The sequence below is a fragment of the Larus michahellis genome, chromosome 4 (assembly GCF_964199755.1).
Source record: "Larus michahellis chromosome 4, bLarMic1.1, whole genome shotgun sequence".
NCBI lineage: Eukaryota > Metazoa > Chordata > Aves > Charadriiformes > Laridae > Larus > Larus michahellis.
Genome location: NC_133899.1, coordinates 75,647,987 through 75,666,339, shown reverse-complemented (window position 1 = coordinate 75,666,339; position 18,353 = coordinate 75,647,987). Strand labels below are relative to the sequence as shown.

The window sequence follows — 18,353 nt, the reverse complement described above, 5'->3', positions numbered from 1 at the left end:
TATTTCACTCCTCTACCCTGTAACAATCTGGCTCTCTTGGATTTCTTCGTCCTTGATATCTCCTTTTTTCCTCAAGCAGTATGTCATCAAGCTCCTGTCTTGACATTTGAGAGTCCGAACGCTGGTTCAATTTGTATTGTGATGCATCTGCAGCCAAACGGATGCAGAAAGACATTGAATTATTGGTATCTGCCAAACAATAGGTGACAGGATGGCTCAATAAACTATATGCACTCTTGGTACACAAGCAGCAAGTGGCTGTTACCTAGCACTGAGCGGATACTACGTCCTCAGTCACCGGCAATCACTGGTAATCACTACCACTCTCACCTCAACACGAAGTAAAGCAGTTTTCAGCAGTGCTTTTACCTAAAAGTGTTCTCACCCCTATTGGCCTTGCTTAGCCATGCAGGAGGACAAAGACACCTTTTCTCTCAAAAATGAAGGCTTTAAGGTTAACAGATCTCTGAGGGGGTTTTTACTGTTATAGGCAGTATTTAGATATGTTTCTACCTGTTGCTGGACTTCCACGTCAGTCCCTGTGAAATACGTCTTTTTATTCTGCTAGGCTACTGGGCAGGGCCCAGATGTCTTGTGTCTTATATTGGGGATATTCTGGTACTATAGAGCCATCAAAACTACAACTTGCACTGCACTGCTGCCCAGAAAGGATTAGGCACTCTTAGGTGTCCTCACAAGACTGCTCCCTAATCCAAGTTCCTCTGTGACTTCTAAACTTACACCCCTATATGAAAAAGAAGTGAAAGCATGACCCCAGATGACTGTGAGAACAGCTGTGTGCCACTCTGTCCTGTGTCCAATGATCTTACCCACTTGTTCTTAAGTAAATGTTATCATTTTCTGGATTTGATAAACCAGGGATTGATTTAAGAGGTGGAAATGAGGATAAAATGAATCCATAATACCTAGAGGATAATATGCACTCTCTTACTATGTGTGTCTTTCCTTCCTGCCTTGAAAGTGCTGCTGTGGATGGTGAGGGACAACAGGAGGTTAGCAAAGGACAGAAGGGATTTAGGAAGGAAATTCAGGGACAGCTGAGGGAGCAGGAGTGAAAAGAGGAAATTCATCAAAGAAAAGCGATAAGAACATTAGACTGAAGGGATTTATTTCAGGGTATTAGGAAGGAAATATAAGAAGAAAAAATCTCAAAAAACCCCAACTTTATGCTAAAGTATTTCATAGCTGGAGGAAATTATTCTGCCTCTATTGACAGCAAGTTCTTTCTGCTGGACCATCTCCACTCACACCGATCTAGACATGCACACCAGATTTTTTGCCCACAGAGCAATAGTAAATTCTAGTCTATTACAAGGATCCACGGTGACAGGTTTCCGACAGAAAGTGCAACTGGACTTCCAGAACACCACAAAATGTAATATATTAAAAATTCTTATAGGCCAACTGTATGCATGTATCACAACTGTTGAAAATCTGCTTCAGGTACAGTGGAGAAAACTAGTAACATAACATAACACCCATCTCCTGGTACATTTGTTATGACAACTTCGCATATTCTGGTGACTCTTCTTCATTTTAAATATTCTAGACTTGGTCACTTAGTTATATAGAGCTGCACAGAAGGGTAGAACAAGCTATTAGGAACTGAAGGAATAAGCTAAAATACATAACCCATTAAAAGACAGGAGCGTTCCTTATGAACAGACTTGAGATGAAACTATGTGTTGCTGTCTTGTTTATACATGTTGCTATTACTTATTTCCTGTAGTTAGGCCTGCATCTGAGAGATACAGATGATAAAGCATGTTTCTGTGTCCTGGAGCAACATAAAACCTAAAAACAGAAAAAGCTACAGAGCTGCACTCTGTTGTGTTACACCTTGGACCAGTGACATTTCATCACCACTTTCCTACTGAATGTACAGAAAAGGAGGTACTTGTTGTGAAAGCTGCAAGAAATATAAGAATGTTTCTGCCTGTGGTATATGCCAGGAACAGGAACATGTTTCTTAGGCCAGATCCTTCTTCTTGAGTGTTGACAGCTGTTCACCCCTGCCTTACCAAAATGTACTAAAACAAGATTTTGAATGTGTTAATTTTAGCATAATCTGGAGCATCAGTCTCAAATTTCCAGAAATGAATATTATTTTGGTTGCCTGACTGCGTTTTCACCAAGCATTCTTGAAAAAGTCAGCCTGTGCCCCAGAATTGCTTGCCACTTTCAAAAGTCCCTATTTCCACCAGGGGCGATGCATGATAACATAACAGAGATGTTATTGAGCAAATGTTACATGCTGAGAGACTGCAACAGATGCAGAAGTTCAAGACTAAACTCAATCTCTCCTTCCCTATGGTTTGTAGAGAATTAAGGTAACATCTCCATTATCCTTCACAGCACAGAGCCATTGCTGCTGCCTCCTCGTGCAGCTGCAGAGCATGCCCTATGATATTACACCGCAAGGTTCAAGAACACCAGGTGTTCTGACAAAGCAGTGATTGCTTCTCCCACACTGGAGCAAAATCAACCATGCCATGACTGCAATTTTGCCACTGCGTGGTAGCTGGACCACTAGAGCATGGGCTTGAGCTGTCTTAGCATTAGCGCACCTGGAAGATTCTCTTGGAGTTGAACAAGAAACAAGATTTTGAACTAAAGCTCTGGAGTCTGCTTTACATGTGGTGTGTGCATCCATGGGAAGACAGCAGGGGAATAGGAACAATGGTTTGTTGCTATGGGATTGCTCTTCATGAACAGACCAGCATATTAAATACACGCTAACCATGGATTTGGCATCTCAGGATGCCAGGAGGCAAGGCACTGACTTCGAAGATAGCAGCTGGTAAGAGGAAATGCCCAAATATCTAAAAACTTACCACTACACAGATCAACATGCTCTAACAGCAGTAAAGCAAACCCATGGCATATTGTATCCAGCTCCACCTGACAGCTCTGGAACTAACAGTTCATTGTACTGGGATTGAGCGTTCCCAGATTTTTCCTAAATTTGTGCCAACTACTTAATAGCACGAACTGCAGGGATAGATGGAGTGAGGCCTGGTTTACACTTAACAAATGATCAACAAAATGTTCGTGCTGGATAGAAGAATGCAAAACAAACAAAAAGAGCCTGCATCCCCTAGCTAGGAGTGCAATGCCAGCCCTTGGCTCTCAGTTGTACCACTTACATATCCATTAGGTGACACATTTTGTCTGAGCTGGGAAATTCATAAGCTATATGAGGCTAAGAAATGATTCTTAACAGAAAGGTACTGCTGGTGTACAAGGCATCACACAGTTGTTTTGGCAAAAATTTAAGATGCTCTTTGAAGAAAGTCTTTGCTCAAATGGCTTACCTGCTATATACAGGGATGGACTACATCCCTTAATTTGGATGGATCAGTATATTGATGTTTATGGTGCTTATTCTACATGATAGATGCAGGGTCAAATACCTAAGCCAATCCTGGTCTCAGTCAATCTACTTAAGGATTGATGTCCCATTACTGCTAGAGCTCTTCTGATGCAACGCTGGTTCTCTTTCCAGGAGCAAAGAAAAAAGAATTAAAAGGTTTCCAGACAAGAAGTTGGAATATGAAATACAAACCAATGTAAAATGGGAGTCAAAAGTCTTTTCTGCTGCATCCCAGAAAAAAAGAGTTTAAGATAGAAAATACACAACAACTTAAACCACACTTGCCAAGTTACCCTTGGTCCTTAATGAAATCACTCTGCAAAGCACATGCTGTGTTTCAGCGCTGAGATCCCAGCATCTTTCTCCTCCTAAACTGTTTACAACCTTTTACACAATGACACTGAACAAACACTGGCATGGCAAAATCATAAAAACAGAATATAACAGTCTCTAAAAAACCCAGAATACATTCTGGCACAATGCACACTCATTCGTTTCCAGCATGGGCGGCAGGGTGAGGAATCATTTAAAAAATCCTATACTGTTGCTCTGGTGCTTATAGATATGGTTTTCAAATTGCTCAGTCAATACTGCATTCGCATTGCTGATGGCATCTGAGTTTCACTTTGAGTTTTACTCTCAGTCCAGAAAGAAATTGTGTGAGCAAAGAAAATTATTTTTTATAAAGAGCTGTATAAACTTAAAAAATCTCTCTGTAGTTCAGGTGAGAAAAAATGCAATCCTAACTCCTTTTTTGCTTAAAAGATTTGGGAAGTGATTTTATCCATAATCTAAAATGCATTTTCTATCTGTAAATGTGGCCAATTCTACTTATGGCTCCACCAGAACCCACTCTCCCATGGCATCCTCTACTCTGCAGACTGGGATACGTTTCATCCTACACCTCTTCAGACTGATTAACCACAGAACACCACTAGTTGAAGTGCTGGTAGAAAAAGTCCATTAAAAGAGGTTTTAGCTTAAGTCAGATCAAAATCCAATGACTTTTAGCATTTTTCATCAACCTTCAGTGAGCCAGGAAAAAAAAAAAGAAGTAAAGTTCTGAATGCACCAAAGAGCCTGCAGCTCCACATTGAAAAAAGCCATCTTGTCAGAGCCATGGTTCACATCTGGAGCTAACAGAGACTACAGCTCCAGGTGGCTCTGCTACAAAGACCACCCAGGCTGGACAAGTCTGAAGCTTCAGGTTCCTGGACCAATTGGGTGTCCAGCCAGGCAGAAATTCTGGAAATACAAGGGGTTACAAACCCTGTATGCCAGTCTCAAGATTTGCACACTCCACACCTCAACTCCACAAGACCGAGCCTGGAAGCTAACCTTCACCTGGGGTTCCCCGTGCCTTTCAGGGTAACTCCTACTGTTGTCCGTCCCAGGAAACTGAGCATCAAGCCTGACAACAGCTGAGGATCCTGTTGCTTTCTGCCACTCGCCCATGTAGCAATGCTTTGTAGGGTCACATCACTCTAGCAGGAGATGCTGGGTCTGCCCTACAGCTATGGACTCTTGGAGCCTGTCTCAAGACTTCCTACATGTTGGCTTGATAACCTAGGGCTCACAAGTGGTGGGAGTCCCTGCAAAGTTAGGGCTTTCCAGGTTTCTGCTTTGGTCTGCTTTGGAGATGGCAAGCAGGACTCTCTAACAGCCTCAGAGAGTTCAGAAGAAACTTAGTCTTTGATACATTGGGAGTTCACTGAGCCAAAGTTATTTCGGAGAAAACATTTTAGTGAATCAGCATCTTTTGATAAAACTAAGCTTTGGCAAAGGGAGAATTCCCAGAAGCTTCTGTACAGGAAGCAACATGAAGTCAAACTATGGTCTTTCTCACCCCAAATGCAAGCATGGTGCAATTACAGTGGAAACAGATAAAGAGAAAGCTGAACAGAAAGGGGTTTTGCACACTAATTATGGACAGCAGCTTCACAGGTGTATGAGGACTAGAAGGCAGAGAACATTTAGACATCTCATCTCTGGGAGCAGTTATTTCCCTATCCAGGCATTATGGTTGTGATCAAGTGAAATGAATGGAAAAAGCATTCCTCGACTTCAACTAGCCCTATCCGGGGCTCATGAGGAGCATTTATTGCTGCATGACCAAGGCAGCGCACGAGGATGGTAGACTGTCTACGTCTATGTGTTTGCAGTCACAGGGTTGTGGGTAGAACACGTTTCATACAATAGAGGTTTGAACCAGACTGCTATAATACAAGTCTGTGGAATTATAGTTGGTTGGAAAAAATAGAGCCAATTATTTTTATAGCTTGCCCAAATGCCTCAATTGATCATACTAACTTTAAAAAGCAAAAGGCGCTGTGCACACTTGACAGGTTTGTTCCTCTGACAGGTACATCATGTGCTCGTGATTCCTGTTTAATTTCCTTCTTTAAGAATACCTCAAACTGTGTTCCTTGTGGGTGTGGTGGGAAGTGGAGGCGGAGAGTGATTCTTCTCTGAAGGAAAATACAATTACCCAACTTCTTTAAATGCTCAAACATATGACAAGTGAACAGTCTTTCAGCGCTCCCCACCAGCTACAGTTTAAAACAAAACACTCTGCATTATACATTCAGTAACAGATCCCTACTCCCAAACTCCCTCTAGCAGAAGGGAGCCAGGGAAAAAAAGCGCCCCTTTTATTTTCCCCGTGTTTTTCATATTGCAAGGTGCTTTTTTATCTCTTTGAACTCAGAAGAGAGACTCGCACTCATGAAGCTGTGCTGTGCTAACTGGGTTGCTACTGGAATACAAACTAGGGTCAGAGAGGTGGGGGGTGTGTGTGTTTGTGCACTTCTGGTCTTTGATGAGTGCCAATCATTCCTGCAGTTTGTTCACCACCTATGCACTGTCAAACATACACACAGACACGCAGACACTTCTAATCTGTTCTCTTCCAGTTCTAAAAGCAGACAAGTGTGTGGTAATTCTCCAGGTTAAAGAGAAATCACAATGAGGGTCGAGAGTGTGTGCTTTTAACAAGCGCATGCAGCAAATGTGCAAGGGACAATCCATGTAAGTGTGAACATACTCATTTGTACATTGCAACCTGCATGTTCAACAGCAACTAAAAATATGAATATCAGCGAATACATACATGTTTGAGGGAGATTTATTTTCCTTTATCCCTTTCATCGTTTTTTGCTATGAATACAAGGTCCTCTGGGTGATCCTCCTCTCTCAGCAATATGTCAATCAATCAGAAGAATAATAGATGAGTGCCAGCAAGTTACCACAGTGTTTCTTAATCAGGGATTCCTGGAAAGTTTAATGAATGCTTTAAAACCTTTTCTTTAGGACTTCTGTATAATAAAGGGAAATACTTTCCCTCCTATTTGCTATTTTTAATATGACCATCTCCAAAATTGTTTATGCCAGTATTCTAGATTAATTTAAACACAATTCACTGGTGAAATCATATGGTCTCATTCCTTTGTTCTTTTGTACCCAACGGTAGGGGTATTCAGTGGGATTCAAAAGCAGCTTAACACCATTTCCACTGCAATCAATAGTAAAACTTCTAAATACTGCAGCCGGAAAACAATTAGGCTACTATTGAATAAGTTAAGAAAAAATTCTGATTTGGTGAAATTCAGGTTTGGCATTGGTGAGTTTGGCTTTGCTAACGTCAGGGAAAATGCACTTGTTATGATCAAAGCTGAATTTTAACCAAGTCATACTATTCAGTCCGTTTCTGCATCAGATTTAGCTTCTCCCTGACACTGTTCTGGTATTCTGGTAATGATTTCTGTAGGCCAGGCCTCCAGTCAGTAGCTGAGGACAGTCTTTTGTTTGAAAAGTCTGAAAATTAGGTATTCCAAAGCAAAGATGCTGCTCTCAAGTATTCCCTTCTTCAACTTCGCGTTGGGGGGGGACTAAATTTCCATTTCTGCAGATAGCTTGCACAAGCGCCTCTCTTTATGCTTCAGACAGAGATAAGTGACTTTTTACAGATTTCAAGTGTGTGATTAGAAATTCACAGCTCCATGGACTTTAAGGCCAGAGAGGCTGTTGTGTTAATCTAGACAGAGCTAATGCACAGCATGGATCAGGAAACCATCTTCAACAACTTCCTGCTGCAAGTCCAGCACCTTAAGCTTAACTAGGAACTAGGTTTCAGAAAAATACACAGCAGTTAGATGAATTTTAATAATCTTTCAGGGGAGAAACTCAACAGAGCTTTTGGTGGCTTGTTCCAATTAGTAACTTCATCCAGTGGTCAAATAGGCCTAGTATTTCTACATTTAATCTGTCTACAGCTTACAACTATTAGTTTCCAATAAGCTTTTTGCCCCCAGGACTGTAATATCCTCTATCACCAAATGCCTATCCTCTGTATCAGTATTTACAGACGATGATTAAATTATGTCTTAACCTTCTCTCTAATACACTAGGTAGACTGAGTCCTTTGAGTCCCCCATAAAACATGAGCTCTGGTTGTTTACTTACTCTCTCAGATACTTTATGAATTGTGCCCAATTTCTAAACTTTTTCCTTGAAAAATGGGCACCTCAACCAGACATGGTGTATTTCAGCAGTTTTTGCAATGAAACAATGACAGTTACTACACGATTTTCTCTAGCAAAAGGGGAAAAGACAGAGAAAAAAGGGAAGAAATCACAAAGTGGGAGAGAAAAGAAGAATGAAAGGTGTTAAAAAGAGGCAAAATAACAACTGAAAGAAAATGGAGAAGGAAGGAAAGACTCAAAGTACGACAAGGTATTAAAGAAATAAGTAGCTATTGAAACAGAAGCTCAGGAAGAAGCAAGAGATGACAAAAAGACCATGCAAAGCCGTGCCTATTTACAAGTATGCTTTTGTAAGTTACCTAGGCAGTTCAAAGAGGCTGACACTCAAACCTGCTGCCTATCCCTCAACTCAGTTATTTCAGGCAATTGGTGATCTCCAACAGTGATCATTGCATGATCCTCCCTCCTTAACAACACACACTACACTTTTGCAGAGTTTTTTCGGAAGCAGAGCTCATTAGCACCACAAGGCACTAAACCAACCAACCAACCAACCTCCCTCAAACCCACCACGCGTGTTTCAATTGAGCTCCAAAAGAAAAACGTGGAAGGGACTGCATCTCTTCCCAACCCCCACCCTGAAAATACCTGCTTCTTTTCAAGGCCAGCACTGGAGGACTTGGTCAGAACAAACAAAAGGCACATACACACAAAGCACACATATGGAGCTCTGGGCTCCAGTCATCAAGCCTGGGACATCTGTGGCTTTCTCAGGATGCCTGCGTGTTCAAGTAATTAGTCCAAGGCCAGCTGTCCCCTTCTCGCTCTTCACCCTTTATGCTCCCATTGCTTCTACTACCACTCTGTCCAAAGACTAGTTTGTCTGATAGATCACCAAAAGAGTAGCTGTTTTGTTGTTTATTCTTTGGAAGGAAGGAGTGGGAGAGAACTGGTGAGGTGGTAAAGAGACTCTTCTGAGTACATCTCATGAAATGCCTCAATGTTTCGGAACGAGCTTTGGCCACAACAGAGGAAAGATTTGCTTTAACCTTTATATTCTGAAGTTATAAACTCCAAACACTCGTGCTGGTACTGAAAAAGCAACCATCAATAGTGAACCTGCCTGTTCGGGAAAGCTTACTGCTTCATGGACACATTCAGCTCTTGTATTCTGGGCCTAATTTCCCTCTCAGTGATCTGGAAGTAATTCAGGGAAATCAAGGAACCCTATCTCAATCTCAAGATGCTCCCTATAATCCCTATAAAAAACTCCTTTCTGAATTCTTTCTGATGATTTGTGCTAGAGGAAGCTAGAGGCAACAATGCGAGGCAGGACTCCACATCTATGGGGGTTGCCACAGCGTGGCTGAAGAAACCCAGCTGAAGCTTTTTACCAGTTCTGTTAATGCAGGAGCGAGAACAGAACCAGCCCTTCTGTTCTCATCTGTGAAATTACATTGCTAGCTTTGCCCCAGAACCAGGCTCCCAAACAGTCCCAAGCTGGAGCTGGGAAAAGAACGCCACTCCCCAGCCTGTGTTTAGCACGTAAGGGCATGACAAAGCAAAAGGCTGGTGTGTGCATTGAGCAGCCCTGTCCTTTGATAGGGCTGCAAGCGCCTGGATGATACATTTACTGCAGCTTGCACTGCATCGTGCCTGCCTGTGTATCATCTCCATAGCAGCAGTTCTGCTAATTGAGACCAGCTGCTTCAATTCCAAATTCTTCTCTCCAGAAATATCGATACTACGCCGTTATGATTAGAAGGCACTTTATCAAATGCCTCTCAATTCTGCACAGCTCAGACGAAGAGCAGCTGCAGAAAGGACAGTTGCCTGAACATACAAAATAAAACACTGCAAAAACACTGCAGAAATGAAGGCTGTAAGAAGCAAGTCAAAATAGAATAATGATGGCAGAGAAAGCAGCCTGCTGTATATGCTTGTGCCTGTCATTTTAGATGTTGAAAGGACTGCGAGCAGACTTCTTCCTTATGCTCTAGGATAAATGGCCACAGCACTGCAGTGTTACGGCTTCATGCGGCAGGTGTGCGTATTTGTCAGATCCAGTTTTTCTGTCCAAGGATGGATTAAAGTAAAATCCATCAATCTGGGCCTGGCTTGGGAGAGTAGCTGTGGTCTTGAATCATTTGGCTCCAGGAACTTTGCCCACTGGCAAAGAGAGTCACTGGAATTGATAAGCTAGTGGGAAGATTTGTGAAGTAGGAATGCCACCACACCACCATGACTTGGCTTCACAGTTGGCTATTTCCCTGTGGCTGCTGACTCCACACAGCAAGCTGTCAGCTGGATGCTTGGCAATGGTCACACTGGGATTGCCGAAAGCAGCAAGCATTCTCCCCCCTTTGGCAAGGCTGGATTAGGCTGGCTAACAGTACTGTCAATTCCAAATTCACTTAGAAGTCTCAGGCCCTGTCTGTGACCATCAGAGACAGGGCATTCCTGAAAAGACAACTGGTTACCGAGTTTATGCAAGAACCGGGCAAACCAAACCCATCTGTTGTTCCAACCTCCTGAGCACAGAGAACAGAATCCTTGAAAGAGAAAAATCTCACCAAGAATGGTCTGAAAATGAGAATCATGATACAGCGCGTCGTTTCCTCCTGAGAAGGATGTTGTACAATCTTACAGAAAACACGGCACGCTTCAGCATGTGGCTGTGTAAACAATGGCCTAACACACCGTTTCACTACTCGGATTTCATACTACAACTGAGGTAATGCAACACAACTAAAGCAGAGAGCTCAGTTTGCTATGCTAAGTGATTTGCCTCCTACTCTGAAAATCAATGAGGTAAATAAAATGTTTTATACAGATACCAGACAGCGTCTTCTCAGCAAACAAAATGCTCATGTTTTTTTAAAAATATTCCTACGATGTTACTCTGGAAAGTGTTTAGAGTCTCATTCAGATTTTACCATTTACACACTGTGTTTGCTTTCTTTGTGTTCCATTCATCTGCTGAATCTCCCTTTAAAGTTGCAGTTTTCTTACTTGTTTCACTTTCTAACTTTTGGTCTATACTAGAAGACTGTTTGAATCCATAGGACCGCAGGAAAGGTAATACTTCGACGAAATTCCAGAAAGGTAAGTCTGAACACATTACAATTGAATATAAACATTAAGAATCCTTCTCTGAAAAAAATAAACTTACATTGTATGTGTAACATTCACTGATTGCATATTCCTTTAATCTGAATTTTCATTCTGTTCCTAGTAAGGTTGCTATACTTACTTGTGCAGGAAAACAGTTGACACAGAAGTACGTATAAGAAACAGCAGTGTAAAGATACATGCTCCATGTGCTCATAGGGAAGCTACCTCAATAAAGTGCTGTACGTTGCACGCAGACCTGTTAGTGTCATTTGGAGGTGACAGCTTGATGGAAATTCTGTTGATTGCAGTACAGTTCTATTCCCTCCCATCAAGCTGAATTTAGCCTTTCTAGTCACCAAATCACATGAAAAAAACTTTTGTGCATACATTTATTTTATTTTTAGGTTTCCAAGATCAATCAATGACACTCATGTAAGGAGATGGATATCACAAGGCTAGGTAAAAAACAAATTAAACTGTTCTGAACACTACAGTCATTGGGACCATCGGGACAGACACTCTGATGGTTTCCAATGGCTCATCTCTGTGGAATGTTAACAGAATTACAACAGCTTTAAACAGTCATGGACCTTGGCGCATCAGATCATAATGAACCCATGCAGCAGAGGAACCAGTAGGAGTATTCAAACAACAGACTCACCAGCCTCTCTTAAATCTCTTCCTACTGACATTTGTACACCTCAGTCTGCAATGTACTGCAACTATATGCACTGCTGCAGCGGTAGAAGTCAGATGCCCGGCACACATCTGCCCCAGCAGAGAAGCAACAACTCCACAGCTGACTGTTTATTTTGTTCACAAAGCACAGGCATACTCCCATTTAATTTTAGCTGCCCTAGCCTCCCCCATAACTAAATTATTGTTATTATGCTCCACATAATCCTAGTACTGACAGGGATGTTTGTTATACATAATTAAAGATATTAATTTTGCATGGAACAGAAGACACAGAGCCAAGAACTTAATTTTTTTTTAAATTTCCCATTAGAAAATTACCTTCATTAGCACCGACTCGCTGAGCTTCTCCCTGTTGACAATTTTTATCGCGACCTTCTGACATGTAACACAGTGAACCCCCAACTTCACAAGCCCTGCAGGAGAAACAGAGCAAAACAGGAAGGAAGGATTGGTTAGAGATAGTCACCGTTAACGATTTTTGCCCCCCACAGAGCAGTAGGCAACTTATATGCAAGCAAATTCCCACTAGTCCCTCCTCCAGCCAGATAAGGTCTTGTGAATAATGAAGACCCGGCAGCCCACGTTGTGACCATTTGGCAGTGAAGCTGCCAACATCCTTAATGCTGCTGCAGTTTCTGCCATCAAGGCTGTATTTTCGTTGAAGCACTGTACTCCAGCTCTCACCGCTCAAAGTGCATTCTACCAGTAAGAAGTAAACTTCTGCCAATTTAACCACATTAGGATAAAGGCTTTTGCTGACACCTGACATCAATGAAAGCTCAGAAATCAACACAACTAGATGGTCAAATGTCTGCAGCGTAGACATGGCCTCTATGTTTTTCCATCTCCTTCCAAAGCTTTCATGATCATAATAAAAAGGTACTTAATTATGCTTTCTCTTACTGTTTTGATTTACCCTGGTATATAAAGTTAATGCTGTGATGAATGCCGTTGTGGCGTGGAGGAACACCAACATATGCTGGTACAATTCTGAATTCTTCTTATTTGTTATTATTTACTGTATCCTTGTCCTCAAATAACGTAGAGTGCTGTTAATGATTATATTGGCAAAAGGATATGGATATCCCTGACAGGATCAGGATGTCTGAGCCATCACCAAAATATGGAATAAAACTACAAGAATTAAAAGAAAGAGGTAAGTAACATACATAAAGCATTATCTTCTGCAAAATTTTGACCTGAATCTGCTGATTTGCATGAAAGTACATTGAGATATCTCCCACAAGTGAGCTTAAGATAGTCCCCTGAGCTCTCAACTCTATCACCATTAAGAAAATTTGTACCTAGAAAATTGTACTTTGTAGGTCTATTCAAGCGAGATCTTGTTTCCTTCAGCTTTTACTCTTGCCAAATGTGCACATGCAGCACAACACCTGATAGGCTGGATCTCATCCCACTCCACACACAATATGCCAAATTGACATTTAGTTTAATTCAGTTATAACTGAACTAAGAAGAAACAGCACCTCCCTGGTGTCACTGAGACCGGCTGGGCTTCACAGAGCGTTTATGAGGAACGACATCGCACAGCAAGAAAAAGTCTAGCTCAGCTCACAGCTCCTGAGTTGGGTTGCAGTTAAGGTCCCGACCCCATCCCCTGACACAAACCATAAAGCCAAACACGTTGCTTTATCTGCAAATTGAACACAACAGATCTGCAGTACAGCTAAACAATGAACACAGGACTTCACACTTCTTATTGAGGAATGACTATATAGACTATTGCCTTACTACAAACTGTCCCCAGTGAAGTGAACTGGACCTTCATCAGGGACTCCAGCAATCTCTTGCAGCTACCTGTCCATCTTTTTGCCACATAGTTAATCATAAATTTGGAGCCATTAACCACTGGTTATTATGCTAAGAAATAAATTCCTGACTTGCTTCCAGTCACATCTCTTTTATGGCGTGCTCAAGTGTTCTGGATATTTCTAGTCACATAATTTCTCAGTCTCATCTGGTTAAATGCTGACATCCTTACTTTTCAGCCATGGTATAAACAAGTTACAAAAATTAAGAATGCTGTGCACTGACAAATCCATTTGAAACTGTGAATAGCAATAGCCTGTCCTCTGCCTGAAGCGGCCGAAAAGCACAGCTGGGGGAAGATGCTGTGATGTCCGGCCAATCCTCACTCTTATGTCTGAATTTTGTCTATTCAATAAATTTATAATATTACCCACAGCACTACTGGCTCTAAGCTCACCATTCATAGCAGCTGCAGCCTTCCTTATGCTGCTCCCCTTTGGCTTTGTTCTGTGTTTGGATAGTGGCTACTTGGCACCACTTGGTTGAAAGTGTGTACAGTTTCAATCTGTGCCGACTGCTTCCTTCCTGCTTCCAGCAGAAGTCACAGCTCTACAGCACTCTTACAGCACTACCGCATCACTCTCTACATCGCTCCTAGTTACACTTTCAAATCTCATCAGAACTTCTAGCTCAGTCCTTTATATCTAGACTCCCAGGATCTGTGGCACAGTGCTGTACTGTAATGTGCTGCAGACCAATTATTTTAAGAGGTCAATAAAGGTTACAAACAACTGCTCTCTGTAACTGGTCCTTCACCCCGAAGAAAATATAAAGGCTTCTGGTATCTCACACTTCAGGGTTTGATTTCAAATGTTGTTGCTCCCAAATCAAGACATCTGTCCCACTGAACTTGGCTGATCTGTAAACTATTTTTCCTTTGTCCTCCCTGAAGCATCCTATCACTGAGTCTTAGAAGGGTTTTAACCATGAACTTCCACGATACCACCACGCTGTACAGGCAATCTTCACAGCGCCCTCTGTCCTTCTGGCTACTAACCTACCACAGAAACTCAAAAATTAAGATTAAACCCTTCTGTTTACTCCACTAAAAAAGTTAATCAATTATTAGAAGACACTGCACACCTTGCAAAAATCACACGGATACTGAATTACACTGATTTTATATTGAATTAATTTCATCAACCTCAAGAAGTCGTTCCTTGATTTACATCACAGTACCAGAGGACGGGATGAGAAAACAGATGTGAGATTTAATGCATTTTTCCTCTTCTCCCAATTTGGATTTTAAAAATCAAGAAAAAAAAGGTCCTGCCACTGCTGTCTGTTTTGTGGAGACGGAACTTTTAAGACAACCCTCTGAACAGCCCAAGACAGCACTTTTCACTGTACTAAATTCGCTGAATGAAATTTTAGGATAAAAACAAAACATGTTGCTCTGCCTTACCTCCTCCCCTCTCCCCTAGCCCCTTCCTTTTGACATTTGCATGCCAGCCTAAGCAACACCCCCCTCCCTTAGTAAGTCCATCTATATGATAAGGCCCTCTTGCTACTACAAGGAAATCATAATTAAGCTTGGGCAGGAAGGGCTTGCACTCAGGACTTCTGTTCCTGCCCTGTAATTCCAGCCTAGTGTACAACTACTCAGAGATGACTTACACGGGAATTTGAACTCCTGTGGGCTTCTGATGCTTAGGAATCCCTTTTCCTGACACAGAGAACATAAACCATTCAAGATGTATTATACATCTGCATAATGACAGACCCTTAGAGAGAACAAGAAGCAACTATGAGTAAACTGCTGAACTATTATTGAAATGGAAGTGGCAGAAACGACTGCTTAGAAACAAGTAGCCAAGGTATGTTTACAGGGTTGTGGAAGTGGCTGTGGATCTTCCAGTTTTTGTTCTCCTGTATACGCAGCTGATAATAAGCACCTCGAATCTATAGCAAACCTCCAATACAAATGTGTCAACAAGTTAGGCACTTACTTGTAAAGCTTATCTATACACTCAGGGCAGCACAGGTACCGGTGTGGTCCCCAAAGGAAAACAAACAAGGTTGCCACACTAAGAGGATATTTTGTGCTGGCTTGGCTTAAAGCAAGTCTGCCAGGCAACAAATAGAGTTTGACCTTGTCAGCTTCCTGAGTAATTAACCCCTCAAATGCAGGCAAGTAATCTTCATGATTGTTAAAGTTAATTGTGGTCTGTCCTGGCAGAAAATCCAAGATGCTGTGGGAATCAAGCACTTGAAGCTTTCCCCAACCACCCACACAGCTGTCCCACCCACTCACTCCTCCAGACACACTTCAGATTTCCATCCATTGGTGGTTGCTGTGGGATCTCGGGCACCGATGTGCCGGGGCGTTCAAGCAGGCTGTTGCCTCCTATGAGCTGCAAACATTGGGCTGCTTCTGATCTTAGCCACTGAACAGCACCAGAACCAGCCCTATAATCTCAGGTTGGGGAGCAAAGAAGAAAACATCAACACACTGAAAAGCAAGGGACGCGTAAGCTAACGTTGTCTTTTCATTTCTAATTAACAGCCATCAATTGAAAACCAACGAGCATGAGGAACCCCTGATGACACAAGGGAAAGATGCCATTCAAGGAGGGCGAGCAAAGGGAAGCGCACAGGCCTGACACAGCCTAATGCTGCACTGACCGGCTAACAACCACGCCTGAGCATTTTGCTGCTGATAAACTCCCACTCTTTGGATGCTTAAAGATACACAGATCTTTTCTGAAATGGACAGGAGCTTCTGTGATGAGCGAGGGACAGATTTACATGAGCTGGACAGATGGACAGCCCATCCTGAAGCAGTAGAGAGAGGAATTCTTCATTATACCCCAAGAAGAACGTACTGTGGGGACGGAGAAAAAAAAGCTTCCCTCCAGCTGAGACAATATATTCACTGTGAATCCCTGATCGCAGAGAGTCATCTCCGTGGCCTATACTGTAACTGACAATCACCTCCACGACTTTTCAGCCAAGGACGGGATTTCAGAAAAGGCTGATTTACTTTTGCCTTCCAGTTTGTGTATTAAATTTCTCCAATGCAGACTGAATAAAACACTAAGATTTCGGAGCTGGTGCTATTTCATATTCACTCTACAGTTGTGTAAATAGCAGCATGAGGGAACACAACTGTGGATAGTAACACCTTACTAAGATCATTATTATGTTATTACAACTCTTCATTAGAGAAAGAAATATTCTGGGCACAAGATAGAACTGTTTTTCAGTCCTATCCAAACTTGGAGTCTGCCAAAGATACCGATCTGAAACAAATTATCATTTCAGGAGAGAGACTAATAAATAATGAAACAACATTGTTGTTTAAATACAGCACTTACGGTATATTCATTGTTAATAACTAATGTTCCCACAGTCTTTCAGAAATGTTAAACACAAGTAACTCATTATCCTGATTTTTAACCATAAGGCAAATAACTACTTCAAGGAGTGGAATGAAAAATTAGGTACATTTGCTACATTTAATACATATGATTTTTCCAATGGTATATGGAGGTCTTTCATTTTCTTTTGAAATAAAACCAACCCAATGCCCTATTTGTAAGTATTGATAAATTTCTGTAGTAGGGAAACTAGCCACTGATTTCAGATGGTCATCTGCAAGTCGCATGTTGCTTGCTCTTCATTTCACTTCAGAGTGCACTGTCAAAAAACTTAAAAAACATCTGAGTGGAAAGGCCTGGTCTGACCACTAGTATCTCTTTTGGCTGGATGAGCAATTAAAAGAATGTCTAGAGAGAAATATCATTCCTCTTTTAACTTGAGTTAGCTAATTGCCAATTACTTCAAGTCAATGAATACTCTGCAAATGTTAATCTAGGCACTGCAGGACACGAACATTTGTGGTTTACTTCAGGGCTCACACTAGTACTGGTAACAAACTATCTAAATTAAAGGAGGAATAAAAATCTTAGGCTGAACAAACCCAAGTACACTGATTTTTAAAAAGCTTAGTGTGTGTACACTGTTGCTGCATATGAGCTTTGTATATATGATCTTTATATACAAGTAATGTAATTTCTCCCCACAAACTGGAGGCTGCTGTTGTAAATCTTAAAAGTATTTATGGATGGTCATTCCTGAAAACTACATGCACCAGCATTTGCAAGATCTGCAAACCTTCAAGGATGCCAGTTTAGAAAATCAACCCTTAAAGCAAACAAAAGCATTAATACAAATCAAGTGGAGCGTAGGACAATGCTTAAAGTGTAATATTCTTGCTCTTTATTCTCAGTTATCTTCACAAACACTGTAGTTTCAATTAAGGTTAAATCAGCTCAGTTACAGTGTCTAACTCCGCTGACTGCAGTGAAGTTGCTTTAGATCTACAACAGTGGAAAATGGATTAAAATTTGGCCCAGAGCAACGTGATTTCCATAGCCGTAAAATAAGGATAGTAACACTTACTTACTTGCCTTGCAAGGGCTGTAGAAGGATTAACTGATTAATCCTTGCAAAGAATGTTGGAAAGGGATCTAAACCCTATGCAAGTTTTACATGTTACAACCAGGGAAACTGCATCTTAAATACAATCTGGAAAGAAAAGTCTAGATAATTTCTTATTAATAGCTTCCATTTCATTTCCCAATTCTTTTAGCGCATGGATGTCTGGTCTCCTACAACATGTATCTTAGGATCTTCTTAGTTGCACTGAGAAGAACTTTGTTACTGAGCATCCTACTTACGGAAACCAATAATTGCCCTTAATTGCTCAGTCTTCTCATTGAACAGATGTTTATTTTTCTATAGCAATTGTTATCTCTAATTATTGCCTTTAAAATAAACAGAGCCTTATATCAAGTGACAGACAAATTATACGGTATCAATTTATAATTGCA

At 41.4% G+C, this 18,353-nt stretch overlaps 1 protein-coding gene across 13 annotated transcripts in view; it reads right to left on the bottom strand.

The window, feature by feature from the left end:
- Positions 1 to 18,353, bottom strand: part of BRSK2 (BR serine/threonine kinase 2) — a 321,619-nt gene that overhangs the window by 148,913 nt on the left and 154,353 nt on the right. For all 13 annotated transcript variants that reach the window (XM_074585673.1, XM_074585674.1, XM_074585661.1 and 10 more), the window contains exon 2: positions 12,007 to 12,101. In XM_074585673.1, the coding sequence (XP_074441774.1) occupies positions 12,007 to 12,101 (95 nt within the window). The remainder of the gene's footprint in view (positions 1 to 12,006; positions 12,102 to 18,353) is intronic.